At 41.3% G+C, this 27,937-nt stretch overlaps 1 protein-coding gene across 3 annotated transcripts in view; it reads right to left on the bottom strand.

The window, feature by feature from the left end:
- LOC143401575 (N-acetyllactosaminide beta-1,6-N-acetylglucosaminyl-transferase) overlaps positions 1-27,937 on the bottom strand; it is an 80,063-nt gene that overhangs the window by 5,690 nt on the left and 46,436 nt on the right. For all 3 annotated transcript variants that reach the window (XM_076859182.1, XM_076859185.1, XM_076859183.1), the window contains exon 2: positions 181-273. In XM_076859182.1, the coding sequence (XP_076715297.1) occupies positions 181-273 (93 nt within the window). The remainder of the gene's footprint in view (positions 1-180; positions 274-27,937) is intronic.

Below are 27,937 nucleotides of genomic sequence, written 5' to 3'. Positions count from 1 at the left end.
TATTTCAACTGATTTTCAAGAGACTGTGACTCAAAGCCTCTGGCTTCTCTGTAGGAACTTGTGGGTTGGTCTAAATGTTCCGGCAGCTAGCTCTCTCTGCACGAGAACTCTTGTGCTCATAGCCACCTCATGCCAACAGCAACAAGCACTGTGGCCCAAAGCAGGGGACAGATGCCTCACCGTGGCAGCCTCCGTGTTTATCTTCCATGTCAATCCACTTCACAGCTCTGAGGTTACCGGTCCACGAGGCGTTAGGCATAGAACCAGGGACCCCTGCAGTGTGGATAGAGAAGAACAGAGATGAGAAGCAGGAGACCAGGGCATCGATTTCATGCACTAAGCATCCAGACAATGCTTATTCTCTTTCAGTGTATTATCTTTCACGTTTCCCATGGATTGAGGGGCACCGATCCACTTGCCTTATTAACTTCTAGTTGATCTTTTGATCAAACTTAGTTGCTGACCCCTTGTCTAATTAGTATTATATCTAATTCCATTGATGAGCAACTCCAATTATAATCAACATACCAATATCAACTCACTCATTAGATATTAGATATTAGCCTAATAACTAAGTCTTTGAAATGTGAAGAGCTTCAAAAACTAAAAGAGGTGGAGGTGAAGTGTCTCAGGTTTCCATTGTTTCTGAGCCAGGGTTGCTCCACCTCTGTACCATGGACACTTTGGGCTAAATCATCCTTGGTGGGGTAGGGCTGTCCTGTGTCTGTAAGGCACTGGGTAGCATCCCATAATACTCTCCCCGCAATTGTGACAATAAAAAAAAAAGTGTCTGCAGACATTGTCACTTGTCCTGTGGGGGAGCAGGATTTCCCAATTTGAGAAATACAAGGTTAAGCCATCTTGAATACTCCTCTTCATGTCCATAAATTTTGGGTAGGTTACAGATTAAAGGGTTCATTACACCATATAGAGAATTTATGCCCAATGATAATAATACAAAAGTAATTACTGGAAAAGGAGAACTGTATCTAGAAAACAATATGAATGGAATCAGAAGAGGAACACCCTGCCTCATAAGAGCAGCAACATTTTCCACCTGAGAGTGATATAATCAGAACACAATTTTTTTTTTTTTTTTTTTTGTACTGAGGATTGAACCCAAGGGCACTTAACTGCTGAGCCACCTCCCCAGCCCTTTTTATTTATAATGTTGAGAATGGGTCTCACTAACTTGCTGAGGTTAGCTTTGAACTCATGATCCTCCTGCCTCAGCCTCCGGAGCTGCTGGGATTACAGGCGTGTGCCACTACGCCCATCTCAGAACATAATTTTGATGTAATGGCACTATTCGAATATCAGTCCCCAAATTGCAACAATCCCTCTCTTAGAAGATGCTTCTTAAACATCAATAAGACATTCTAGGTAGGCAGAATAATGTCCCCATTCCCCCAAACTCAGACATACAGACAAAAATGTCCACATCTGAACCCCTGGAACTTGGAGAATATGTTCTGTTGCATGGCGAAGGGTAAGGAGGATTGCTAAGGAGCTGATCTTGTCCCTGGGGGACCGTCCTGAATTTTCTGGGTGGGTCTGATGTCCCGGCAAGGGTTGGCTGCACTGGTAGAGGCAGAAGAGTTGGTGAGAATGGTGCCCTGTGGGTGGGCGGGACTAGTGTGTGGACTGAGGGTGGGGAAGGGGCCACCAGGAGTGTGGGCTGCTTCTAGGAACTGGAAAAGCAAGGAAGCAGATGGTACCCACAGCCAACCCAGAGGAATGTGACCCAGCCCCCGCCGTGACTCAGTCCACAGATAGCAGACTACTGACCTCAGAACTCTATGTTGTTGAAACTGCCAAGTTGGTGGTAAATTGTTGTTGGAGTAGCAAACAGAAAGCTAGTTCACATGCTAATGAGGAAAAAAAATTTACTGAAGACAATGCATATTGTTTAATAAGAAAATTAATTGGACAAAAAAATACTCCAAAAGAAATTTAATGGGGTTGGGCATTTCGAATAACTTTTCCTCTTTAAAAAACATTAATAAAAACACGTGCATTTTCAGAGGAAAAACAGCTCTGTTCTTTTGCCCTGTGGTCACATGATAATCATAGGATGACCTAAATCCAGAATTGTACCCAACTGAAACCAAATTTTGCCGGAGTCCTCCTTATAAATAGCATGGATCCTTAACCATAATTCTCTATACAAGACAGGTTTTTTTTTTCCCCAACTTGAAAGTATTTAAGAAAAGCATTGAAGTATTCAATAAAAACACTTTATATGTAACATTACTTGCATTTTAGTACTTCACATATTATTTTAGTGTTTGCCTATCCAAAGAGAAGCTTCCCTGTTTTTTAGTTACACTAAAAAAATTTTAGATTAAAATTTGCCTTGGTTGAGTTGGAGGTTGAGGACAGGAGTCTGATAAGCAAAGAAAGAATTTGGTTTATTTTACTTACGTCAACAAGATTAGGACGTGGGCAATGTTTACAAGTCTATTTAGTTTGAATAACAACATCAGAAATGTGTGAATAAAACATTCCCAAGACAAAATGTCTCTTAACCTTTGGCTACATTTTTGAAAAGGCATTTTCCTTCCTCTTTCATTCTCATTAATATTGATCCTCCCAAATGGGATCGCCCTGAAACACATGCCATTATTCAAGAGATAAGATTGTGACATGTATAATTAATGATCCACTGCCTTTCAAACAAACATACACACCTATTAACTTCCTGTTAATGAAATCCCAAGCTTCAATTGCTCAGAAATGTCTATGTTTAAATATTATCCACGTTGGTGTATAAAAATATTACATTTATTAAAGTGGAAGGGGAGGGAGAGGTGGGGATGGCAGGAATGAGCAGAGCCCTTTGCTGTTTAGACTGGGGAGCACAGGTGTCACCTAAGGCTGATGCAGAATCTTGGGCGCCAGAACCAGCATCTTTACAAGATCCCCAGGGGACTCTGGGCATGACCTAGCATAAGAAACCACAAGTGACAGTGAAGAGGACACTGCTTGACTTGAGGAACGACAGCACTTGACTTTTTTTTCCTCTTCTTGAAATCCTTTCTTCGGCTCTCAAGTTTCTAAGTTGGTCTCTTACTTGCTTTCCTATCTCACCCCATCTGCTCTTATGATCCAATCTGCTAACTCTATAACCTTTGGTTAATTTAACTAAAGTGGACTCAATTCTGGGAATATCTACATTTTTTAAAAATGTTTTTGCAGTGCTGGGGATGGAGCCCAGGCCTTGCCCGTGCTAGGCAAGTACTCTCCCACTGAGCTACACCCTATTCCCTACTCTTAATAGACCTTTAAAGTCACTTTCTGGAAGACATCTATTATGTCCATCTACTATGGAGAAAAGCTGTGGTCCGAGGAAAGCCAGTCCTCCTCGAGCCTTTGATGTCACTGAGCACTTGGCCACCAGGAGCGAAGGAGTGCCCACTCCCAATGCAAGGGCTGCCTCAATCAACCCAGAGGTGAGAACAACTTAGCTTGTGTGTGGATCCTGCAAGCCCGGTTTCTGCCTGGGTTTCCCCAAAGGCCTCCGTAACTTAGGGTATGGTCAAGTTCTACTTCTTAAGGTTGGTAAAGTACTTCTTCTACCTTCCCAGCAAGGGACAACTCATTTCAGTCTGCCCCAAAGCAGTTGCCTAGGAGGCCATTAATCATCCACTCTCCACATCTGTCCTGCTAGCCCAGTGGTAAAGCATTTTCCTGGCATGCACCTGGCCGTGGGTTTGATCCCCAGCAGCACAGGATGGAAATAAACAAATAAGTAAATAAAGATTTCTGGTGACAGCTCCATTTGAATATTTTATAGACATCATTTGGTTATTACTTTGAGGCGATAACGGCAAGTCAAACATTGAATAGCCCAAATAACCACTTTTTGGTTAAGCAATTTAATTTGGTGTGGGTTAAAAGACACATGGAGACCCCCAAAGCTCCAACCCAATCCTTTGTGCTAACATCTAGTTACTCCCTCTACTCCCTAATAGGCTCTGCTAAACCCAACGGGGCTTTCTTTTTTTTTTTTCTCCAAGATTGACAGGCCAAACCCCCTGATGACATAGACACTGGCCTCAAGATTAAGGAATTCTGTTCTCATCCTAGTTTACTATTAACCAGCTGAGGTATCCTGGGGCATCTTTTAGCATCTCTGAGAACCACCTCTCCAATGAAGCAGATAGGATTAGATCAGTGTTTTTTTGTTGTTTTTTTTTTCTGCAACCCACAGCAGGGAAAAATTACATCATCTGTCTCTCCTACACACACACACACACACACACACAAAACAAACAGAAGTTTCACAAGAGAATACTTGGGATTATGACATGCAATGTGCTTATTTATTTTGCTGTCTAGTCTCCTTTCATTTTTTAAAATACTGGTACACAAACTATCAAAGTGATTTCTGTCTATTGTAATGACAAAATTACTACTTGAAAAATTCTGGATCTGATTCTATTATTATTGTTACCATTATGACTACTATTATCCTTGTTTGTCAAGAGTCTAGGAGGGTCAATATGGGGTGTGTTGAGGGGTGTACCCTTGATTCAGAAGTACCCCCAAGAAAGGCCTATTTTTTTTTTTTTTTGTCATTTCTAGGATGGGGCAAAAAGAAGACACTCAATATTATCAGAGAAAATATTTCAAGCTACAAAATTCAATTCTCTCATTTGCTCTGCACAGGCATATGTAAACAGAACATTTGAGATAAAGTTTGTAGAGTAACCAGGAATGTTTTTCTTGAGGTTCAGCCTTTATTGGTCAAATAACTGTATTTGTTAAATAAATGAAAATGATTCTTTGAAATGCAAGCTTTATTTACATTGACCGGGCTCCTCAGTGTTCTCAGGTGGTTTGGTCCTCATCTGGGGAGATCTGTGTGTGGTGTCCAGTTCCAGCAAATGCTTATGATTTCCGGCCAGAGATGTACTTTTGCACTTATTAAATAAACAAGGAATTTTGCTATTAAATGCTGAATAGTCAGCGCTGAGGAGACTGTATCAAAAGGGTTTTTCTCACCGTTTAATGGTGGCGCTGGAAATTGGGACAATCCTGGAAAATCAGTAACATATTAGCAACATATAGGAAAAGCCACTATAACTGCCATTCCCTTTGGTCCTTTATACTAACATCTTCAAAATAAAAGAAGAAAATAATTATTTTTTTGGCGGTGGGGGTTACTGGAGATTGAACCCAGGGGCACTGAACCACTGAGCTGCATCCTCAGCCTTTTTTATTTTTTATTTTGAGACAGGGTCTCGATAAATTGCTGAAGCTGGCTTTGAACTCACAATCCTCCTGCCTCAGCCTTCCAAGCTGCTGGGATTACAGGTATGTGCCACGGCACCCACCAAGGAAATAATTTTTTTTTTTTCCTGTGGTGCTAGGGATTGAACCCAGGGCCTTATGCACGCAAGACAAGCACTCTACCAACTGAGCTATATCCCCAGCCCAAGGAAATAATATTTGAAATGCAGAAATCTGTATATAAAGCTGTTAACTCTGACATTATTATACATAACTAACAGCACTGGCCCTGAAGTCAGATAGACAGGATTTCCAATCTGTCTTTGCTCTTAGCAGTTGTATGACTTTGAACAACTACTGAACTCCTTGAAGACATGGTGTAATCATTTTTAATTATCCCTTGTATTCTTGGGTGGTCAGCTCCAGGACCCTCATCTTTCACCTCTTTGGTTACCAAAATCTAAGGCTGCCCTAGTCCCTTATATAAAAAGGTGGAGAATTTGCATATAAACTTTGTGCTCTGTCAGGATCCTTTAAGTCATCTTCAGATGATTTATAATATCTAATGGAACGTAAATGCTGTGTCAGTAGCTGTCATGTTCTGTTTAGGGAATAATGACAAGAAAATAAGTGTTCAGTGCAGATGATATTTTTCCCAATATTTTTGATCTGCATCCAGCTGAATTTGCAGGTGCAGAACCAATAGATATGGAGAACTGACTCTATTAAATAAGATAATACATGTGTTATGCTTAGCAATGAACTGCTCAGTAAATGGTTGAAAACAATCTCCCTATTAGAATCATGGAAGACCATGTCTCTGTGGAAGAAACCGGTTTTGTAATAAATCATATATCAGTGGAAGAAACTGTGTTTGTGTCTAAAGCAGATTTCTCAGCCTTGGCAATTTTGACAGTTAGGACAAGTAATTCTTTGTTGTGGGAGGATGTCCTGTATGGTCTAGGATATTTAGCAGCATCCCTGGCCTCTAACTAGCAGAAGACCTTTAACCCCAGTGTGTCAATCAAAAATCTCTGCACATGTTGCCAAACATAGCCTGAGGGGCAAGGTAACTTCTAGTTAAGAGTAAGTGATCTAAAGTTAAAAAAATATATATTAAATTGTATACTATTAAGACACCACACACAAATACTTGCATATGAAATGCAAGCGTAGGAAATGCCAAATTTTCCCTATATTTATAGAACTTTCTTGAACACTGTATTGCTTTTATGTTTTCATAATAAAATTTTTTTGACAAACATCTGAGCCATATTTGTTTCATTGACTTAATAATTGTGTTTGTGAATGTGCCAAAGGCTGATTCAACAAAAGAAAAAAACATACTAAATGTTCATGGCTGATTATCTTCATCAATAAAAAACTTGAGCATTAATAACAGGAAAATGTAGTGTCAAATAACTTATAGCCAGTTTTTCTAATTACTAATTAGGATTATTTTTAGAAATAAAAAGATGGATATTTTTCATCTACTACCATTTCATGAATCACTTAGGATTTTTAACCCTTGAGGTCCTGTCCTGTTTAATGTGATGTTTTCTTGAGTCTTGTAGTTTCCAGATGGAGGCCTAGTGTCCTTAATATGACGTCTCTGCCTGTATCTCTGATAACTGCCAACAAATTGACATTCCCTTAGTTGGAAAAGGAAAAGATGAAGTTGAAAAAGGAAGAAAACCCCAGGATTTTCGAATTGGAGCAATTTTAGCAAATTTCTAATGTGTTCCCCTTTGTACATGTACACTAGCCATGTACACCAGAGCCTAGAGAATATATGCAAATTGCTCAGGAGCATGGAGGTGCTTAATAACTTGTTGATTTTTTTTTTTTTCCGGTGCTGGGGATGTGACCTAGGGATTGCATGAAGGAGGTGGTCTACTGCTTGAGCTACATCCCTAGTCTAACTCGTTGATTTCATTTCAAGATAACTTTCTTATCCAAATGCTTTTTTGCCTGCTTCCTATAGGTAAAGTCATGCATGATATTTTCCTGGAGTTTGCAACTTAGGATATCTAAAAGGGGAAAATTATGCTAGGCAAGTGCTCTACCATGGAGCTGTTTGCATTTATCAATATTTTTAGTAGCAGCCCAAACACCTTCTCTCAAGACTTTCTTGGTCAGTCTTCTGGTTTGAAACTCAAAAGGTTATTGGAACCTGTGGAAACATGGGCACTCCTTGGCACAGAGCAGTTCAGATTTCATTATCTGACCTAAGTGCTGACCTTGACCTTGACCCTCTGCCTGCTTATCACCTTTAGCATTTGTCAAATGCTCCTTCAATTAGGAAAAAATTTTCCCAGGTGGCAAAGGCTTTTGGTTTACCCAATCTCAGACTTATAACCTGACAAGTTAGCCTTCTTTCCTCTGCTAGACCAAAGCATCTTTCCAAATCTTTCATTCTCATGATTACCCCAGATTTACTAATTAATCCCTTCTAGCTATGACTGTTGAAATTTTGTGCATTACAGGTGCCCTGCTGTTCCTGGCACAGGTACTTGACAACTATCACCACAGCAATTTTAATTGCCTGCACGCCGGTCTCTGCCTACACTCTACCCACATTGTTGACAGTATAGCCAGCTGGCTCTTTCAATAGCCAGGGTTGATCCTGTCATTCTCCTATTTTGGGGTGTGGGTTGCTTTGCATGGTCTGCCCTGCATCTGATTCATCAAGCCAGCTTGGGATGCCTACCAGCCTCTCACTCTCCCACAAATGAAAGCAAGATCTTGCCATGGTCCTAGACCTCTCCTGTAGGTGCCCAAACCACCTCTCAATAGAATTTCCACTCCTCATCCCATTATTCATTTAACAATTTCTGGTTTTGCTTCCCTAGCACCCAGCTTAACACTTTTCTCCTCCCTCCAAATGTTGCCAGAGCTGTCTGATAGTCACTAATCCAGCAGGCTGCCCCTTCCAGCTCTGCAGAACTGCAGCCTGGGCTGGATGCATAACTTTGATGCTATGGATCAATTTGGTCCAGGAAGATAGCAACAGGCTGACCATGGTCTTGCAGGCTGGCAGCTCCTAATCAAAGCTGGTTGGTGGGTCTCTTTGGTTTGACCCCTACAGTGTGTGTGTTGGGGGGGGGGTGTCAAATTGAATCAATGCTAAAAAAAGATTTCCCATGGAAGTCTAGACTCCCAGAGTCCCTCGATGACAATTACTGGAGTTATGGGCAGTCAGAAACTTTCCTGCCTCCCTGGTCCACACCATGTTTCACTCAGTCAACTGCCTGCCTGGCCCTGTAGGCATGAGGTTTGCAACCCTGGGTTCCAGGCCTGGTCTTCCAACACTGCCCACTGCCGCAGTCTGGCTGGGCACAAATCTCGAGCCACTCAGGCAGGAACAAACTTTATTTCCGAACTCCCCCCCCCCCAACACCACCCACGCGGTCCTTCCAGTGACACCACACAAACCGGAACTCCCTCCACCAGAACCTCAACAACCAACTCAAACTCCCCAAGAATCCCTGAGGCGGACAGCAGGGGGTCTATATACAATTGAATACACAGCCTGTTTCAATCCAGCATCATCTTAATGGCTCGCCTCTCAACCATTACTTCTGGCAAAATGCCAGGGGCCATTCCCATTCTGTGGCTCTCAACAGCCCACCTCATCTTTCATCACTGTCCACACACACCCAGCCTTCCTGCCACTCATCTGGGAATTCCTGAATGGATCTCCATCTTCCTGAAGCTCTCTGTACCTTGGCTTATGCAAATGTCTAATTCAGAAAACAAGGTCTGAAGTTACTAATGTCAAAACCCAAAGATAACCACTTCTCTTTTTATAGTGTGTATTGGTGCAATTTTGAGGAACAACATGACATTCTATATCAAAACTCCTTAAAATGGGTCAAACTTTTGGAATTCGTCCTAAGAAAGTTATCTGTAAATTATTACTTAAGAGACGGTGTAATATGTAGTTATGAAGAGAGATTCAGACATTAACCTATCTGGATTCAAGTGCCTGCTCTGTCAATGACTAACTGCGAGACTGGTGTCAGGGTAAACTCTCCATTCCTCAGTTTCCCTACCTGCAAATTAAGGTAAAACAGCACATGTACCCCCATGGAGTTACAGTGAAATGTGTAATACACTTTATGGTGGTTGGTACAAGGGAAGTGCCAAAGGAGTATTGCTCACCACTAATTAAGCCTACCCCTCACCCAGTTTATGTGGGGCCCAAACTGATTTAGCTCTTCCTAGATTTGGGGATGTGGAATGTGTGTGGGTGTGTGTGTATACTGAGATATCTCAGGGATATACCCAAAGCGTAAATGTGAAATTCATTTATGTTTCATATACATCTTATACACATAGCCAGAGGGTAGTTGTATGCAATATATTTCATTTATGCCTGTGTTTCTATTGTGACCTGTCGCAGGAGGTTGTGTGGAATTTTATACTTGTAGCATCGTGTGAATCCTCCAAAAGTTTCTGATGTGGGAACATTTTGGATCTCAGATGTTCCCATTAGGGATGCTCAGTCTGTGAAACAATTGATCACCAATAAGAGCTCTAAGCTGCTCAGAAGTTAGGGCTTTGCTAAATATATTACAGGGCACACTGATGGTGCCATACTGCCGTCAAAACGATGGTAAGGGGTTCTTAGTGAGTGGGGGAACCATGAGGCCATATGCTGCTAAGCAAGGACAGCTGATTATAAAACTAGTAAAGATGTGGAAAAATAAGCCTGTTTCTTCACGTCTTGAGTCTGGCCTGGGCCATGTGACTTGGTTTGACCAATGGGATATTAGCAAATATGACACAAGCAGAAACTCAAAAAAAAAAAAAAAAAGTGCTTTTTGCCTTCTCCTTGAGGCACCAAGTGACTCAGCCCAGGTGAGTCTACTGGAGAAGAACAGATGGTGCAGGGAGGTCAGGTCACACTGCTGAGACTCTGCATCCAGAACCACTTGGCCCCAATGAAGATGTCCTTGATCAGAAGAACTCAGAGAATCATGAAAAACTTTTTTCAATCTATGAAACTCAAGAAGTCCTTTTTCTCCTACAAAAAATCTTAGCTGAGTTTTTTTTTTTTTTTTTTTTTTTTTTGGTGGAGGGGTACAGGGGATTAAACCTTGGAGGTGTTTAACCACTGAGCCACATCCCCAGCCCTTTTTTATTTATTTAGTTTTTAGAGACAGAGTCTCTCTAAGTTGCTTAGGGTTGCTGAGGCTGGCTTTGAACTCCTGCTTCAGCATTCAGAACTGCTGGGATTATAGGCATGTGCCATCACGCCTGGCCTTTGCTGAGTTTTTCAACAGTAGGTATCAGCTGCAAGAGGTAGGGAATGAACAGGTCAAGTTAACAACTTCTATCCTTCAGTTTTCCTAACTCTGGTTTTCATCTCTATAGCAGTGGTGCAAGTCTGTAATTCTAGCAACTCAAGAGGCCGAGGCAGGAGGATCACAAATTCAAGGCCAGCCTCAGCAATTTAGTGATGTCCTAAGCAACTCAGAGAAACCCTATCTCAAAATAAAAAATAAAAGGGTTGAGGATGCACCTCAATGATAGAGTGCTGCTGGGTTCTGTCCCTAGTATTAAACGAACAAACCCCAAATTATGCCTATGGCTGTTTCTTTACTCTGGGTGCACATTAGAATCACTTATAGACTTTTCAAAATCATGAGAGCCTGAGCCCCGCTCCCAGGTATTCTGAGTGCCTGGGTCAGGCATGGGGACTGGGCATTGTTATTTATTTATTTATTTATTTATTTATTTATTTATTTCTATGCCCTACATGATGGTAATATTCTGAGAACATTGATCCTTCATAGAAATCTTTTACTAAACATCTCTTCATAGGACCAATACTTTGTCGTATTACCTATGCTACTCCTCTCAATCGCCATGTGTCATGCCTCAGTAAGAAGAGTTTATTTTTTCACCAAATAATAGCCACTTTCTCTATTTTTAAGTTTCAGAAATTTTAAAAACAAAGTTCAAAGAAGCAGCTGTTTATTTTCCAACTCGCCCACAGTAGCTAGTATTACACTCTTAACTCACTTACCTTGTGACACTTTACTTTTTTCCTCTTAAAACTATTATTCTATTATTTGTGAAAAATAGGACCCTCTTTTTTAAAAAAAATATTTTTAGTTGTAGGTGGACACAATACCTTTATTTATTTATTTATTTATTTTAGTTATCGGCGGACACAACATCTTTGTTTGTATGTGGTGCTGAGGATTGAACCCGGGCCGCACGCATGCCAGGCGAGCGCGCTACCGCTTGAGCCCACATCCCCAGCCCCAATACCTTTATTTAATTTAATTTATTTTTATGTGATGCTGAAGATTGAACCCAGTGCCTCACGCATGCTAGGCAGGTGCTTTACCACTGAGCCACAACCTCAGCCCAAATAGGACCCTCTTATAAGAACGAATTCAAATAATACATAAAAGTACAAAAAGAAACATCAGAGTAAAATAATCTGCACACACTGCAAAATCTCACACCTGCAAGTAACAACCATTAACATTAAGGAAATGCTATGTTATGTAAGTGTTTGACAAATGTCTTACCCTCCCTGCTCTGTGCATTCAAGCTGACAGTAGGGCTCTGCCAGGTGGCCCTGCATGAAGCACTAGCTAGGCCTCTGAGCTCCAGGGGAACTGTGAATAACACTAAATTTTTCTTTCAATGGTAATAAAAAGGAAAAAAAAAAAAAGAAGACAGAAAGGGAAAAAAAAAACTTTTATCTTAGAAAACATCTTTTTACAAAAATAAATACTTCCATATCACTTTAAGACAGCAGCATAACTATTCCATAGCTGACTAACTCTACTGAACATAGACTATAAATAACCTTTCACAAGTCACTTTTACCACTGAGATAAGCATGTTCTGCTTCCTTAAATCAAATGAGTTCAGATATCACATATATATATGCACAGTTACTGCTTTGATGGGTTTGCAAGTTCAAATGCTAAGTTGAGTTAGCCAATCCAAAAAACCAAATGCCAAATGTTTTCTCTGCTATAAGGAAGGCTGATTCATGGTGGGGTTGGGAGGGGGAGCATGGGAGGAATAGATGAACTCTAGATAGGGCAAAGGAGAGGGAGGGGAAGGGAGGGGACAAGAGGTGTAAAAAAGATGGTGGAATGAGATGGACCATCATTACCCTAGGTACATGTAGAAGACACGAACGGTGTGAATATACTTTGTATACAACCAGAAATATGAAAAAATGTGCTCTATATGTGTAATATGAATTGTAATACATTCTGCTGCCATATATAACAAATTAGAATAAAACAATTTAAAAAAAAACTGTTTTCTTAGGACTTAAGTGTTACTGGATTCCACAAACTTCAGAGATTCTGTTATTTGTGACACTTAGACACCAAGTAGTAACTTTTTTTTTTTTATTTTCTGCAATCTACTTATTTAGGTGAGTTTGTTGACAGCTTGAATTAGGTATTTCACATTTCAAAGGCATTTCCCAGGTTTTACATGACTGTGTCAAATAAAAGCACAACAGTGCGGATCCCCCCTGGTGGCAGGTCCTTAAGATCACAGAACACAGTGTGCTGTGGTATTTGTTGGCTAGGAAATATTCCTTAATGACTTCATTAGACGACTTGCACAGCGCTGTCTTCACCTTTAGAACAAGGGACCAGGCTGCACCGGGCTGGCTGCAAATCAAGAATTTATTCTGCGCTTTTAAAATCTCCCCTCCGATTCCACATAAAAGCAGCCAAATAAGAAATCATGCTCACTTAGGACTGGTGTCTAAATTTAAGCCCTACTTGCAAACCCTAGGCAGGCCAAAGGTTGCTCAAGGTCAGCGATAAATTCCACTTGTTGCAGACTGTCCTGGCGTATTATATAGGCTGCTAATTCTAGAAGTCAGTCCCTATCTATCACAAGTCTAATCTTTAATACAGAACAGCAGAGCAGTTCTGTGTACAGTCTTCTGCAGATGGGAGAAACACCCAAATAAACTTAAAAAAAAAACAGAAGAAATGGGGAGAGTCCTGCCATATGCCTGAGATGTGTGGGTGCATCTCCCGACTCTCCCTGTGCCCATTTCCATGGAATATGCAGAAATCCAGGAAATCTAGGTCTAGCACTTCTCCCTGAAACATCCAATTAACTTGAACAATGGAATGAAAAGCACCGGGCCTCAGTTGGAAGTTATACAATGATATAAAAACAGACATCTCATTTCTGGGTCAGGAATAGTTATTACTCTGGGAAGTAACTTCAAGGGAACCTCAGGGATTCCAGTAGTCATGGGAACATGATTTCTGGTGCTGGCCATACAGACAACAAGCCGTTTGAAAATTCAGTGATGTGTTCAATTCTGACATGTATGGTTTTCTCTACGTAATTTATTCCAATCAAAGTTCAAGAATGTGCCGGGTATGATGAGGCTGTAATCTCAGCGCCTTGGGAGGTTGAGGCAGGAGGATCACAAGTTTGAGGCCAGACTCAGCAACTTAACGAGACCATCTCTCAAAACAAAAAAAAAAAAAAAAAAAAAAAAAAATGAAGAGGACTGGGGATGTGGCTTGGTGGTAGAATGCCCCTGAGTTCAAGTCCCAGTGTGTGTGTGTGTGGGGCAGGGGGTCACAACGTGATAGGGTAGACAGGAATGCAACATTTTTATAAATTTGTAAAATAAAACACAGGACCAAACCAACCAACCAACCAACCACAATAACAAAAACCACAGGCCTTCAGTTGGCCCCTCGGTTCCTTGCTTTTGTACCGTTCTCTGTCAGGGGCCACTTTAGGCCACTTTGCTGTTGGGAGTATGTGGATTTTAGGTATTGAGGGTTTTATTTTTATGAATGTTGGTATTTTTCATTTGTGCTGTGTTATTTCAATATTTTAGAAATTCTGAATTAAGGACTTCTTCAGATCCACACCAATAACTAAGATATTCAACTGACAGGGGAGAAAAAAACCCTTGAGCCACCTACACATCTAGACAGAGAGCTCTTCTGTATGAATTTTGATAAGAAACCACAGTGGGGTGTTGTCATGTGCCCAGGACGGGACTCTGCCTTGACCTAATCCACTGAAAGGACCCGTGAGGGAAGTTCTGAGGGTCTGTCACATGTCTCTGGAATAAAAGTAGAACACAGCTTTGATGATTATCAAATTAGGCAAAATAAAAAGTATGTGACATTTAACAAAGTCATAATTAAATGCTGCACTGAGCTTTAGTTTATGATGATATTACCAAAATAAACTTAGATTTTTTTGTGTGTGTGATGTTGAGGATGAAACCCAGAACCCAGGGCCCTATGAATGCTAAGCAAGTGCTCTGCCACTGGGTTACAGCCCCCATCCACATAAATAACATGGGGAGGGGGAGTGGGCCAAAAGGAACCAATGTTGAACAGTTATTAAAGCTGCCAGAGGAGCTATAGGCAACCACCATATTCACCTTGGACCATACAGAATGTTTTTCTCATTTTCAAAAGACAGATTAAAAAGGTGCTTTGCCAGGCCAGGCGCAGGTGGCACACCACTATAACTCCAGTGACTTGGGAGGCTGAGGCAGGAGGATTGTAAGTTTGAGGATAGCCTTGACAACTTAGCAAGACCCCAAATAAAGTCAAATTTAAAAATAAAATTTAAAAAGACCTGGGGATGTAGCTCAGAGGTAGAGCATCCCTGGGTTCAATCTTTAATTCTGCCAAAAAAAAAAAAATAAAATAAATAAGAATAAAAATAAAAAACTAACCAACCAAACAAAAAACAGACCAAAGAAACTGCTTTCAGACCCCAGTGGCTCCATATTCTATGATTCCCTTTTTATGACATTCTGGAAAAGGAAAAACTATAGGGATGGGAACAGGTCAGGGTTGCTCAGGGTGAAGGAAAGGTCAGAATAGGGAGTGGGGATAGGGGCTGCCTACGAGATGCAGCAGGGGGGATCCTTGGCACTGGTGGGACTGTCCTTGATTGTGGAGGTGGACGCAATTAGCAAAACACAGAAAGAGTGAACTGTATTTCATAGAAACGTAAAAATGAAAAAGAAAACTGCTTCAAGCTCAACAGCTATGAAGACTGAAAGGGATCTCCTTCATAGCAAGTGGACTGATTAGACTTATCTACTTTAAATCTACATTATATTTATACCTTTAGAATTGTTCATTTTAGAAACATTAAGACCACCTTTTTAAAATGAGTTCTAGGGCTAGGGCTGTGGCTCAGTGGTAGAGGGCTTGCTTGCCTAGTATGTCTGAGGCACTGAGTTCAGCTCAGCACTGTATTCACATAAATTTAAAAAATGAAGTTTCACTGATAACTAAATTTTTTTTTTAAATGAGCTCTAAACATGTGTATGGAAGCCCGTCGTTTAAGCCTGTCTTTTAATATTAGGCAACACAGTACGCAGCTTCCTTACTGCCCTTTGCTCCACTATCTAGGGCATCTCAGAGAGAAATTATGAGAAGTGTTAATATAGAAGGAGTATTGTATTAAGATGTAGAAATCCTATCTTTTGACTCAGTTCAGCTGCTAAATCATGTGACATGAAGTTTCTCAGAAGAAACTTGAGAACATTATGTTAAGAGAAATAAGCCAAACTCGGAAAGCCAAGGGTCATATGATTTCTCAGCTAAGGGGAAGCCAGAGAGGAAGAGGGAAAAAAAAGGTGTGGAGATTTCATGGAATTCAAAGAGAGATCAGTACACTACAGGAGAGGGACTGGGACGGGGGAAGGACAGGAGAAGGATACTGGCCAAATGCCACTGTCATATTGTGTGCATGTACAAGTATGTAAAAATGCACCAATAAAAATTGTGGGGGAAAAAAATCATGCAACGTGAAAAATCATTTCATCTCCCTGTGCTTATTAGTTTCCTTCATCTTAAACCATGAGATCATCCCTTCCAACTTCAGCATAAATTCCCCACTCCCCAAAATCATTTTGTTACTCTGGGATGAACCACTCTGATTTCCCACTCCTTCCATATCTTCTACTCAAATCCACTTAAATAAGAATCATTACCACAGTCACACTGAATGGGCACTTCCTCAGTGCCAGGTGGTGGTACCCGGCTTTAGAGTTATAGAGTTACAAGTCATGTTATGGAATTTTACAGAGTTGTTCTGTTTCTCACAATATGTGCTATTTCCCTCTGCCACCCACCCCCCACTCCTGCCATGAGATGTGTGTGTGTGTATGTGTGTGTGTGTGTGTGTGTGTGTGTGTGTGTGTGTGTGTAAAATCATTCCTTGGCTGAGAAAACTAAATTTCAGGAGTTGAAGGGACTTGTTCAAGGTCATAACCTAGAAAAATCCACGATTCCAGTCCCCACCCTTGGATGGAGGAGATCAGCCCTTTCCATTCCAAATTCTCAATTCCATATGGACCCCTGGTACTCCGAAGGTCCCTCAGACTGTGTCTAATTCATTTAACACACTCTTTCCTTTCCTGGCTCCTGTTGGGTGGGACTCATGCATAGAAGCTAATAGAGTGATGGGCGAGATGCCCTCACCGTGGTGCCCTGTTTCAACCTGGTTCAGGTGCCCCTCGCTCATTCTGGTGGAAAGAACACGGCAGATTTTTTGCTGGGGCAGAGAGGAGATTCAGGTCGTTTGGAGATTGTTGAAATCCCTTTCCCCAGCACCAAGACGTCACCCCTGACCTGGGACGGTTGCTGATGTCTGTTTCCTAGTACTGAGGCAGTGAAGGATGCCCCGGCGCATACTGTCCGTGGCACCCAGGATCCCACTCACCAACACCATCTTCTCCTTTGTTCTGTGTTTCCCTGTGCAGGAGGAGACCCACTGGTAGAGAGAGCCGAGGGAAGGAGGGGTTCAAAATGATTTCGTCTGAGTTCTAGAAAATCTCCCAGACCCTCCGTAGTCATCTCAGAAGCCTCTGAGTTGGAGGGATTGCTTTTTCCAGCTCCTGTTGCCTCATCACATGTCCTTAATGGAGGCAACTGGGTGGAATGAAAACAGCTAATAGTTATGGATGCATAAAGGCACCAGGCGCATCCCAAGCTCTTGAGGTGCATTAATCCGTATAATTTGCATGCAGTGGTAGGAACTATTATCATTCCCAATTTATAAATAGAGACTGAGAGTCGGAGAGATTACATAATTTGCTGGGCTGCAGCCCCTCGCCCCACTAAATCACTACTCTAGTCTTGGTTCTGATTAGCACTCATGGGTGTGCAAGTACACACACACACTCACACACACTCTCTCTCACACACACTCACACACTCTACTCTGTCTCTCCCCTTCCCTCCAGAAATGAGAGGTATTGTGCTACATTAAAAACACAACAAGAGAAGTGGGGACATTGTATAAACACTCAGTAGCCAATTTCCTCACTTCATCAAGAGTTCAGAGTACAAAAAAAATCTCTTCATGTTGCCTGTGGGCCAGCCTAAGTCACGGCAGTGGTGGTGGCTGACACCCAAAAACGCACAGGAGAGAAATTCATTGCTCAGAGGCCATTATTCCACTAATCCTACTGGTGACAGTAGGAAAGTCATGACATTTATGACCATGGGGTAGGGAGGAAGGGAGAGGGTAACAGAATGAACAGTGACTGAACTGGAAGCCAGACTCCCTTTGTCTTGTGACTCTGACGACAATCTTATGAAATCAGTGTGTCCCCATTTTATAAATGAGTGGAAGATCTCACAGCAGGAGACTGTCTCCAAAACTTCTGCTTCCTGGGCTAGGAGCTCCAAAGATAAAACAAAACAATATAGAAGAGACTGGGCTGGGGCTCAGTGGTAGAGCACTTGCCTAGCATGTTGTGAGGCACTGGGTTCAATCCTCAGCACCACATATAAATAAATAAATAAAATAAAAGTACATCCATCTAAAATATATATAAAACAACATAGGCAACTCTTTTGAGATCACCTAGCCCAATTTCTTCATTTTATACAGGATACCAGGGCCCCGAGAGGTTAAGTGATATGTCCAAGGTCAAACAACTAGCAAAAGTCTGGGAATCAAAAAATAGTTTTATAACATGGGTACCTAAGTCAGTAGCCCTTCTTATACAATAAAGTGGCTAGAGTTTGAAGTATTTATGATAAAAGGAAAATAAAGCATTCACATGGCTTAATATTTGTTTAATATTCTATCCTTCTTAGTTGTGCATTATGAAGTATTTCAAAGGTCAAATTTGGACTGAGGGTGCAGATGAGTGGTAGAGCACTTGCCTACCATGTGCAGGGGCCTGGGTTCCATCCCCAGCACTGCAAAGTAATACTAATAATGATAAATAAAAATAAGAAGTGCACAAGCTAATTTTTTTTTCAAATTTTTTAGCACACCTTCCAAACTTTCTCTTGTGTCTTAAAACAGAAACTCACTGAGGTTTGTATTGGTTACTTAATGGGTTCATTGTCAGTCAAGCTATTAGTGGGTAAGGCTGGAATTGAAAACAGACTTTTCCTACTCTGAAATCCATATCCTTTCCTCCAATTACCCTGCAAGATCAGAAAAAACCCTTACTGAGTAAAGGATTTTGAGAACCAGTGCCTCTCAGATTAAATCACAAATATTAAAATATTCACAAGAAGACTGAATGCACCAGAGAGATGGATCTAGAACATTAAGATTTGGCTCAAGCCAGGCAAGTGCCCAGTTGCTATTATGGGATTTGTCGAAAGACTTAGTCTGCAATACTGGAATTTTCCATTTTCTTTGAAAAAGAGAAAGCTTCTTGTTTCAGAGAATTACACAGTCAAGTCCAAGATTTGGCATCAATTTTAAGTTTTTTTTGAGTTTGTGCTACATGTCGATGTTCCCCCAATTAGGCTGATGGACAAGAGAGAATTGGTGCACTATTCTCTGTACCGTTCGTTGTGCGTTTATACCTTCTTACAATAGAGTTTTAAAATTATCCCTGTGTAAGTGGTTAGGACTTTAGTAAAATTAATTTTAACATTGAGGAAGTTGAACACCCAAAGTGGGAAGGATGTGGCTGAGCTGGCAAAGACCTCTATAGAATGATTGTGAGGAAAAAAAAAAAACTGTCTTGTTTCTTTCAAGTGTTGGCTCTGTTGATTTCCTTTTCAAAGAAATTATATTATGTTCTAAACAGACACGTTAAGTCCTTTTGGAAATATGGAAGGATTTAAGAAAATAAAGCAACCAGTTAAACCCAATTCCTGCTCCTTTCATGTGCAGCCATCTCAAAAATAGGTATGTGATGGTACCACTGATGTCTTTTGTGTCTTTAAGGAAAGTGCACTTCGTAGTGCTATTTTAAGGGCTCAGTCAAGGTTTTTGAGGACTCAGTCAAGCTTCTTAGTAGTCTACAAAGATGACACCAATAACACTTAAGGAGAATCAGAATGATCCAGAATAAGTATCCACCTGAACATGTTGAATTTCACATTTTCCTGCATTTCCTACTGCCCCTCTTTGGCTAGTATCTATACCTAGTTTCAGAGGGTAGGTGAGTCAGGACGTAGACATCCCTTGGCAGTAAAAAGGGATTTCAACTGATTTTATTCCACATCTGGCAGATCTCAGTAATGTAGGAAAACTAGGTCAGATTTAGGTTTTCTTATTAAATATTTGTATTAATTAGTGCCTAAACTCTGAACCTCCCACTCTATACCTAGTTTTTTTCTTTTAGTTCTCAAAACAACCGAACTATGTAGCCATCATTATTGTGAATGTACAAGTGAGAGTCTGAAGTCTGGTTTACACAAGGTCATGAGTTAACAGAGATAGAGCTAAAATTCATTATCAGCTTTCACTCATTCCAAAGTCCTTGGTGTTTCCTTAGTTCTCCCTAGGTATCAGTCATTTGACACACTTTATATCCAGCCTGCCACCAGCAATCAACACCATAAAGCTTTTTTTTTTTTTTTTTTTTTTAACTGGTGGCTGCCTTTTTTCTCAAAGAAAATTTCTGGTTGGAAATGAAGAGAAACAACCTTTGCTGCAAACCTAAATGTGCCAGTGTCTGTGAAAGATGATGGGTCTATGTCATCAGTTCTCAAAGTGTGGTCCTTAGACAAGAAGTGTCACCTGAGGATCTGTACAAAAATACGAAGCTGTGAGGTGAGGCTGGCCCATCTGTGCCTAAGGGACCCTGTAGGGGACTGCGCATGCTCAGCTCCGGGGACCCCCCACACTGAAAGCATTATCTTACTCCTACTCATGACTTCTCCGGGAACTAAGGAGAAAAAAGGATCAGCATAAACCAAGTCTGGAATCCCCTAGTTCCTCCAAAATATTGGAAGAAAAGGCTTAAGCCATGTTTTTTCTTTTCTTTTTTTTTTTTTTACTCCAAAGCCCTCTTCATAATATCTTGTGAACTCAAAGAATGGAAGAAAATGTACAAAGAAGGTAGAAATCTTTATGTTACAGAGATAATTTAGTTTTTCAGTATATATTTATCATTTGTTATGTGCATTGATCTATACATATACCAATTATATGTGGCTTTGACATACAATTAATATTTTGTTGTTTTAAAGAGTCATTGAAATGCAATTATATGTTTTTGTTTTAAAAAAAAGAGTGCTATTTTTAGAAAAAATTTGTCTAAACATAACTAGTTGGTATTTAAATAGGGGCCAGTTGATTGAGTTGGAAAATGGTCTTGCCAGTTCTAAAATAGTATCTACATCAATCATCTTAGCTGAGATTAAATTCATGTTATATTCAGTTTAGTGGACATTTGCCAATCATGATTGTATTTATACTTAATTAAATATTCATATATACTTTAATCCAATTTTTTTTCTAGTAAAAAGTCCTTCTAATGACTAGGAATTAAATGGTAATAAGGAGTAGTAAATAATTTCCTAATTATTTTCGTCTGAAGGATTGGGGGAAATGATTGGGATTTTATAATGGGGGAGCTGATCTCAAATGTTCCAATGGAGCCAATGGCTAGAACCATTGTAAATGAGCCTATAAATGGCTAAGCTATAGCACAATTTAGTTATGAAAATACCCTGTCATCTGTCTAAGGTCTCTCTACAAGGAGCTGGGCCTCTTATGCTGTAGACTCATCAGCCTAGGTACTCCAGAGTCAAGATACACCGTAGCTATAAATCTCCCCCCCCCCAATCCTCCTGAATCACCAGCCCCGAAAGAGCCTAGAGCCCTTTACCAAAGAGATCGAACAAGCCCAACAGGTTCACATCACTAATACAATATTTTGAAAAGGACATTCACATTTATTACACACAATATTATGTGGCTGTTTAAATATGATAGCATTAAAAAAAAAAAAAAAAAACCTCTGTTCAATGGATAGAAATCCATTTGTGGAATTTCTCCTTCAACTAGAATTGATCTCCTACACTGACAAAACAGATGCCACTGTGGGTGGTCCTCTGGCCATGAAAAAATAATCACCATGGTAGACCTGAGTATTCTGATGACGCTGATTAAGGCACAGTTCTATCTGTCCATCTGTGTTTGCGAATGCGTTGTTTGTGGTTCTAGAAACTGAATTCTAAATTTGGGCTGATGTACTGAGAACACAATGCATACTTTGAAAAAGATTGGGACTGATCCAGCCCCGCCCAGTGTAAAGCCCAGGTAACCTTTCTGTACAGAAAGGGGTACCTTCTAAATAGCTCAGTGTTTGCATTTGTGGAGAGCAACACCTGGAGGGATATCTTCGGTTTCTTCCCATTATTGTTTTCCCTTAATCTTTCATATCCTATACTCTAGTTTTCTAACTCTGCAAATACAGAACATCCTCCATTCCATCAAATAAGCTCAAAGTAGCTCACTCCATGAACCCTGGGTAACCCCTGATATGGTACTAACAGGAGGGGTGAATGATGTCAAGTGGGAAAAACTCAAACCAAGTACAGGTAAGACAGAAACTCACTGGAGGTATTTACATCTGCTGCCTGCCAGAGCTGTCTTGCTGTCAGATGCCAACTGCATGATAGGCTCAAGTTCACTGCCTGGGAACCAGATTATTTAAGGAGGGCCTCTCTTCCATGTCAATTACACCAGGTCTTTCCCTTATTGACTGATATCATTTGTTGGCCTGGCTATGGTGGAATTACATCTTTAAGCTATATTTTGCCTACTGATAGTACTCTTCACTATTGAAATTATCACCTACCCAGGGTATAGGATACTCTTCCATGTTCCTCCCATCTTGTTGTTCTTGGTATTAGGAATTGAACTCAGGATTACTCTGAAGAACCAGCCTCTACCTCAGAGCAAATCCTGTCCAAGGAAGGGACATCACCTTAGTCCTTGGAAAGACCCACAGAGCTCCTAGGGACATTCCCACCCTGCTAAGTTGTTTATCTATAAATAAGAGGAGAGATCTGCTGCACCAGGTGTCCCTGACTCAGGCTAGGTGGGGACCCACAGCAACCCCCCTAGCAGCCACCAATCAGCATGAGACAGGGAAATACCTGGGATGCCAGATGACTCTCCCAGTAGTTTATGGTGTTGGGAAACCCTGCAGTTCAGCACGAACACCCCTCTTGGCTTAAACCAATCAGTTCAAACGAATCCCCCTCTTGTACTAACCAATCACCCCTACCCAACTTGTTCCCGCCAGTGAATGTGCTAATCATGTTCTAGAGTTGTTTTTTATTTTCCCGCGGTGTGTGATGATTTGCTAAGAGATGCTATGACGTTTGTGAAGTTCCTGCCTTCCCCAGAGAGAGTATAAAACTGCTCCAAACCCTGGGCTCAGGGCCTCTCAGTGTCACCAGTTGCTGTGTGTGTGCGCAGAGGAACGAGCTAGCTCGCAATAAACACCTCTTTGCTGCTTACATGGATCTTGGTCTCTGGTGGTCTTTTGGGGGTCCCGAATTTGAGCATAACAACTCGACCACTAAGCCACATCCCCAGCCCTATTTTGTATGTTATTTAGAGACAGTTGAGTTGCTTAACGCCTCACTTTGCTGAGGCTGGCTTTGAACTCGTGATTCCCCCATCTCAGCCTCCTGAGCTGCTGGGATTACAAGCATGCACCACCGTGCCTGGCTCCCATCTTCTTATACAACTATTGATTTAGCACATTCCTATCCCTCTCCAGACCCAATCCACAACCCTCTAGCACTCTGCACATCCTCAAATCAGAGATTTGCCCAGAGATGCAAGTAGTGGGGAAAATTGAGGTGGATGTCACATTGGCTGCCTTTCAAGCACTCAGATACTGAAGGGCTAGGGAAGAGGAGACGCTTCCTTAACAGGTAATCCTGTTTCTGTGCCGTCAGCAGGGCTTTGGTATCAAACAACCAGCCTTGGAGAATCAGCTGTCTGTGATGGAAGTCATCAGAGGTGGCTTCCAGGCGAGACGCCACCCAGCACAGGTCATAAAGTACAAAGAGGGGTTGGATAGGGATGGTGGGAAGGGCATCCTGCATGAGAGGGCATCATTGAAAGCCACAAGAAAATTGCACATTGTGCTGGTAAATGGATGGAACTGGAGACGATCATGCTACGTGAAATAAGCCATCCCCCAAAACCAAATGTTCTCTCTGATATGCAGATGCTAGTGAGGGGGTGGTGGATTGGGACAGGGGGGATTGGGGGAAGATGCGGGGGGGGGGGTGGAATGGAAAAGATAATAGAATGAATCGGGCATGACTTTCCTATGTTCATACATGAATACAGGACCAGTGTAGCTCCACATCAAGTATAACCACAAGAATGGGATCCTAATTAGACTAAGTTATACTCTGCGTATGTATAAGATGTCAAGATGCATTCTATTGTCATATATATCTAAAAAGAACAAATAAAAAAAAACAGAATGACACTAGATATTTACTTGAAAACTCAATTTCACATTGTAATCTCCATGTTCATTTTATCAGACTCAATATTCTTCTCTGTTCCTTTCTCTCCCTCAATACTGCCCAGAAGGGATCAAAAAGGTGTCTCTTTCCTTAAATTCTCATTATGTGATGCCCAATATTGTGTCCCATGGAGGCAATGATCACAATGAATTTTGATGAACTTTCAAGTGTGAATACATAGAAGAATTTCAAGTTTAATGTAAGAGCTATAAGAAGTTTAATTCATATTCAAAAATGGAAAAAAAGGTTTTATGAGGGAGATGAGCTTTGTGCTGATCTGTAAAATATGGTCAGCATCCCTGTAAGAAGGATAAAAGTCAAGGGTAAAATCAACGCGTTGGTGAAGACTTAATTGCATGACGAAGGGCAGAAGCCTGGGCTACAGCTAGAGAGGTCAGTGTATGTGAGGACAGGGAGAGATAGCTGAAGGTCAGGAAGGTCATGGGCTTTTCCATCGGGAAAGGCCCTGGGAGGAGTGTTTAGTTCATTTACTAGACAAGGGAAGGGCAGTGGAATGTGAAATAATCAGAGATAGGTTGGGAAGATTACTCTGCAGTGTAAAAGGTCACTTAGGATAGGAGAGATTGGAGAGCCTTGGTTTCCATGCAGATTCCCACTGTACGTGAGAATATTCTCTTCTAGGAGTCACGACAGTCAGAGGAAGCCAAATCTGTAAAGACAGACATGTCCCTGGAACACTGCCCATCTCCAGAGGGCTCTTTTCCCCTTCCAAATTTCCACTTTCTATTGTTGCTTTTCCTTTCTACAATATTCGCATGTCTCTGGTATAACTGAGACCTCATAACATACAACTGGATGAAAAGGTGCCAGTAAACTATAGAAACAGGGGAAAAAATGCAAATTGCAGACGTGTGCAGGGCCGAGTATTTACTGGAACATAAAGTGAGTCATCATCTGGAAGCCAGGAGAACAGAGATAACGCTGGGGCTCAGGTCGTGGAGGTCAGGCCACAGGGCGTGGTAATGACTCTTCAGATAATGAGAAGCTATCACAGAGCCTCAAGCAGGGATTCACAGAGGTGTCACCAGGCTGAGAGGACATTCATCATTTTTGGACACTGGAGAGTGAAGGTTTCCTGGAAACTGTGTCTTAGAAAATTCCTTGGACCTAGATTTTCAAATGCTTCAAAATGTTTTTAAAAGTTGAGCTTTTGAGTTAAAAATAGCATCCTAAATGCCTACATAGGATCCATTTAAATCAAGTACACATCTTGCAATCAGTATAATCCCTAAAAGAAGGACCATTTTTCTTTTCCTGAGTATTATTGCAGTGAACTTGTGAAAAATTCACTGATACATGTTTTCTACAATGTTTTAATTATTGCTACTGTTCATAAATGTAACCTTTGATGGAGTGCCAACTGTAAGATTTTTGAAGTTTTTAATATCTTTACTATTTTATTTAGTTATTTATTTTGGGTGCTGGGATTGTTCCTGGGCCTTGTGCTAATAAGCATGTGATCCACCACCAACCTACATCCCCAGCCTCTCTGGGTTTTTTTTTTATCTTGAATCTTTTTTTTTTTAAGCCAACCTAGGGCTGGGGATGTAGCTCAGGGGTACAGTGCCTCTCTGGCCCATGCAGGGTATCCTAGGTTCCATCCCAGGTATGGAGAGAGGGAGGGAAAGGAGGAAGAGAGGAAGATGGGAGGGAGAAGGAAAAGAAAAGAATTCGTGAGAGAATAGGACAATTTTGCTTTTGCTTCTTGATGAGGGATCTCACTTGATTGTGAGAGTCTGGTGAGAAGACATGGCAGGCAATGGAGTCAGGCAGATACCAAGGTGGCGGAGGACAGGAGAGAGGGGAGAGGACAGAAGAACCTGTTGGATACCTCATGTTCTTTGTTATAACATTGATGGGGTTCAGCAACTCAGCTGGCCGCTTCCCTCTCTCCAGCCTCTCTGAGAACATTAATTAAAGAACAGTTACCATATCCACAGCTCAGAGAAGGAAGAGCCAGACCAAAGCCTGTTCTAGAGCAGGCAGAAAAGAAACCCATAAAGGGAAGCCAGTAGGGGGTGGGGATGTCAATTCTGGAAAGGACACCTGTGACTCTGGTTAGCATAGTGGGCCTGACAGGCCTCACACGCCCACTGTCTTCAACATGCACACACAAGTACACACGTCACACATATGGACACACAGTCCCTGCTAGCCTTGTGTCAGCTCAAATGGCCATGCACAGCTTACTGTCACACCCTTCCTTATTTTTCCCAATCAACTTTTCTCCTCTCTGTGATTCTGCAGAGAATTTATTTAGGATATAGAGGGAAGAACAAAGGATTGTTCTTCTTTTCCTGCTGCAAGAAAACCAACTAGAATTTCAGGTCAATCAAATCCAGGATCTGAACCCAGCTTAGCCTTGGACGAGCTATGTGAACAGCATAAGCAAAATATTTCTATTTGGCCAGGCGTGGTAGCGCATGCCTATAATCCCAGTGGCTCAGGAGGCTGAGAGATAGGAGGATGGGGAGTTCAAAACCAGCCTTGGTAATTTTGCAAGGCACTAGGCAACTCTGGAGACCCTGTCTATAAAGACCCTGTCTATAAATACAAAATAGGGCTGAGGATGAGGCTCTGTGGTTGAGTGTGGGTTCAATCCCTGGTACTTAAAAAAAAAAAAAAAAAAAAAAAATCCATCGAAGCCTCATTATCTGCAACTGCGAACAGCAATTAGAGGCAGAATATAACATCTGGCACGAACTATACCAACAAATACTGTATTAGATGCCATGTACAGGATGCATACATGTTTAAACTGGGTATTTGTAAATACTGGTGTTAGAACTCACTGTACTAGGATAAAGGGTTGGTCACTCCCCCTCTACAAATCTTTGTGACCTGACAGGTTAGTATCTCTGAAAATAAAACTCTCACAGGATAGCCTATCCCAACCTTTATCCCAATCACCTTGTCTGTCCACTTTCTGTGTCTATCTCTGTGGTTTAGCGTTTAGGAATGTTGAGTTATCTCGGACCTAAAAGTGTCTTGCTGCTTTTGAGTCTATTTTCAGATATGAAGGTAGCTACAAACACCATTCAGAGAGATAAAGCTAGGACACATATGAGTTGTCTCATGAATGGCAGGCAAAGGGTCACCCTCACACAGACTGACGACTACAACCCTGCTGGCAAATATTTGGAACAAGTTTACTGGGACATTTGCAAAAAGAGGCTCCACAGGCCACCGGCTACCTGTGGGAAATGGGTTTTGAAAAGAAGCCCAGTTCTGAATCAAAGAGGGAGTCTGTATCTATCTTCTGCCTTCAGCTGCCCAGCATACCTTGGACCCCTTTTCTAAAAAAAAAAAAAAAAAAATCCAAAAGCCTTCACAGTGTATCAAAGCATGAGGCTGCAAACTGGAATTCGTAATAGAAATCTGGGGTCTAAAAAAATGGAGAATGCTCCTTGGATCAACTCCAATTCAGCATTAACCACTCCTCCAGGCCATAGAACATCAGGCCAGATTTGTTGAACAGAGATGACTCAAGACCTGGGTTCTTGTTTGGATCTCCTATCAGAGACATTTAAGCCAGAGTGATAATTTGCGAACATCTAAAGAGGTTTCCAAGATTTTAAAAACAGCCCTCACCCACAACAGTTCCAAGAACTTGTGCATCAATTAAATGGATAACTGTGTCAATGACAGGGCATACCATGCCTCTGACGGAAATGTCACCTATTTTTGGAATGGTTCTTTAAACATCAGTCTCATTATGTTGTAGCTGTGCTTGCCATGAAAAGTATTCATTCAAAATACTGAGCTCAGAGTCGCAGCTATGTCATACACAACCAAAGGAAGTTTTGCCAGAGTTACTGTAGGGATTTCTTAGATCATTTTATATCACATATTTATAAGACCACAGAGCCAGCACAAAACTGTCACCAAAAGCAACCCAATGAATCATT

The sequence above is a fragment of the Callospermophilus lateralis genome, chromosome 6 (genome assembly GCF_048772815.1).
Source record: "Callospermophilus lateralis isolate mCalLat2 chromosome 6, mCalLat2.hap1, whole genome shotgun sequence".
NCBI lineage: Eukaryota > Metazoa > Chordata > Mammalia > Rodentia > Sciuridae > Callospermophilus > Callospermophilus lateralis.
The sequence above is the reverse complement of the archived record's forward strand: the minus strand, read 5'-3'. Positions and strand labels throughout refer to the sequence as shown.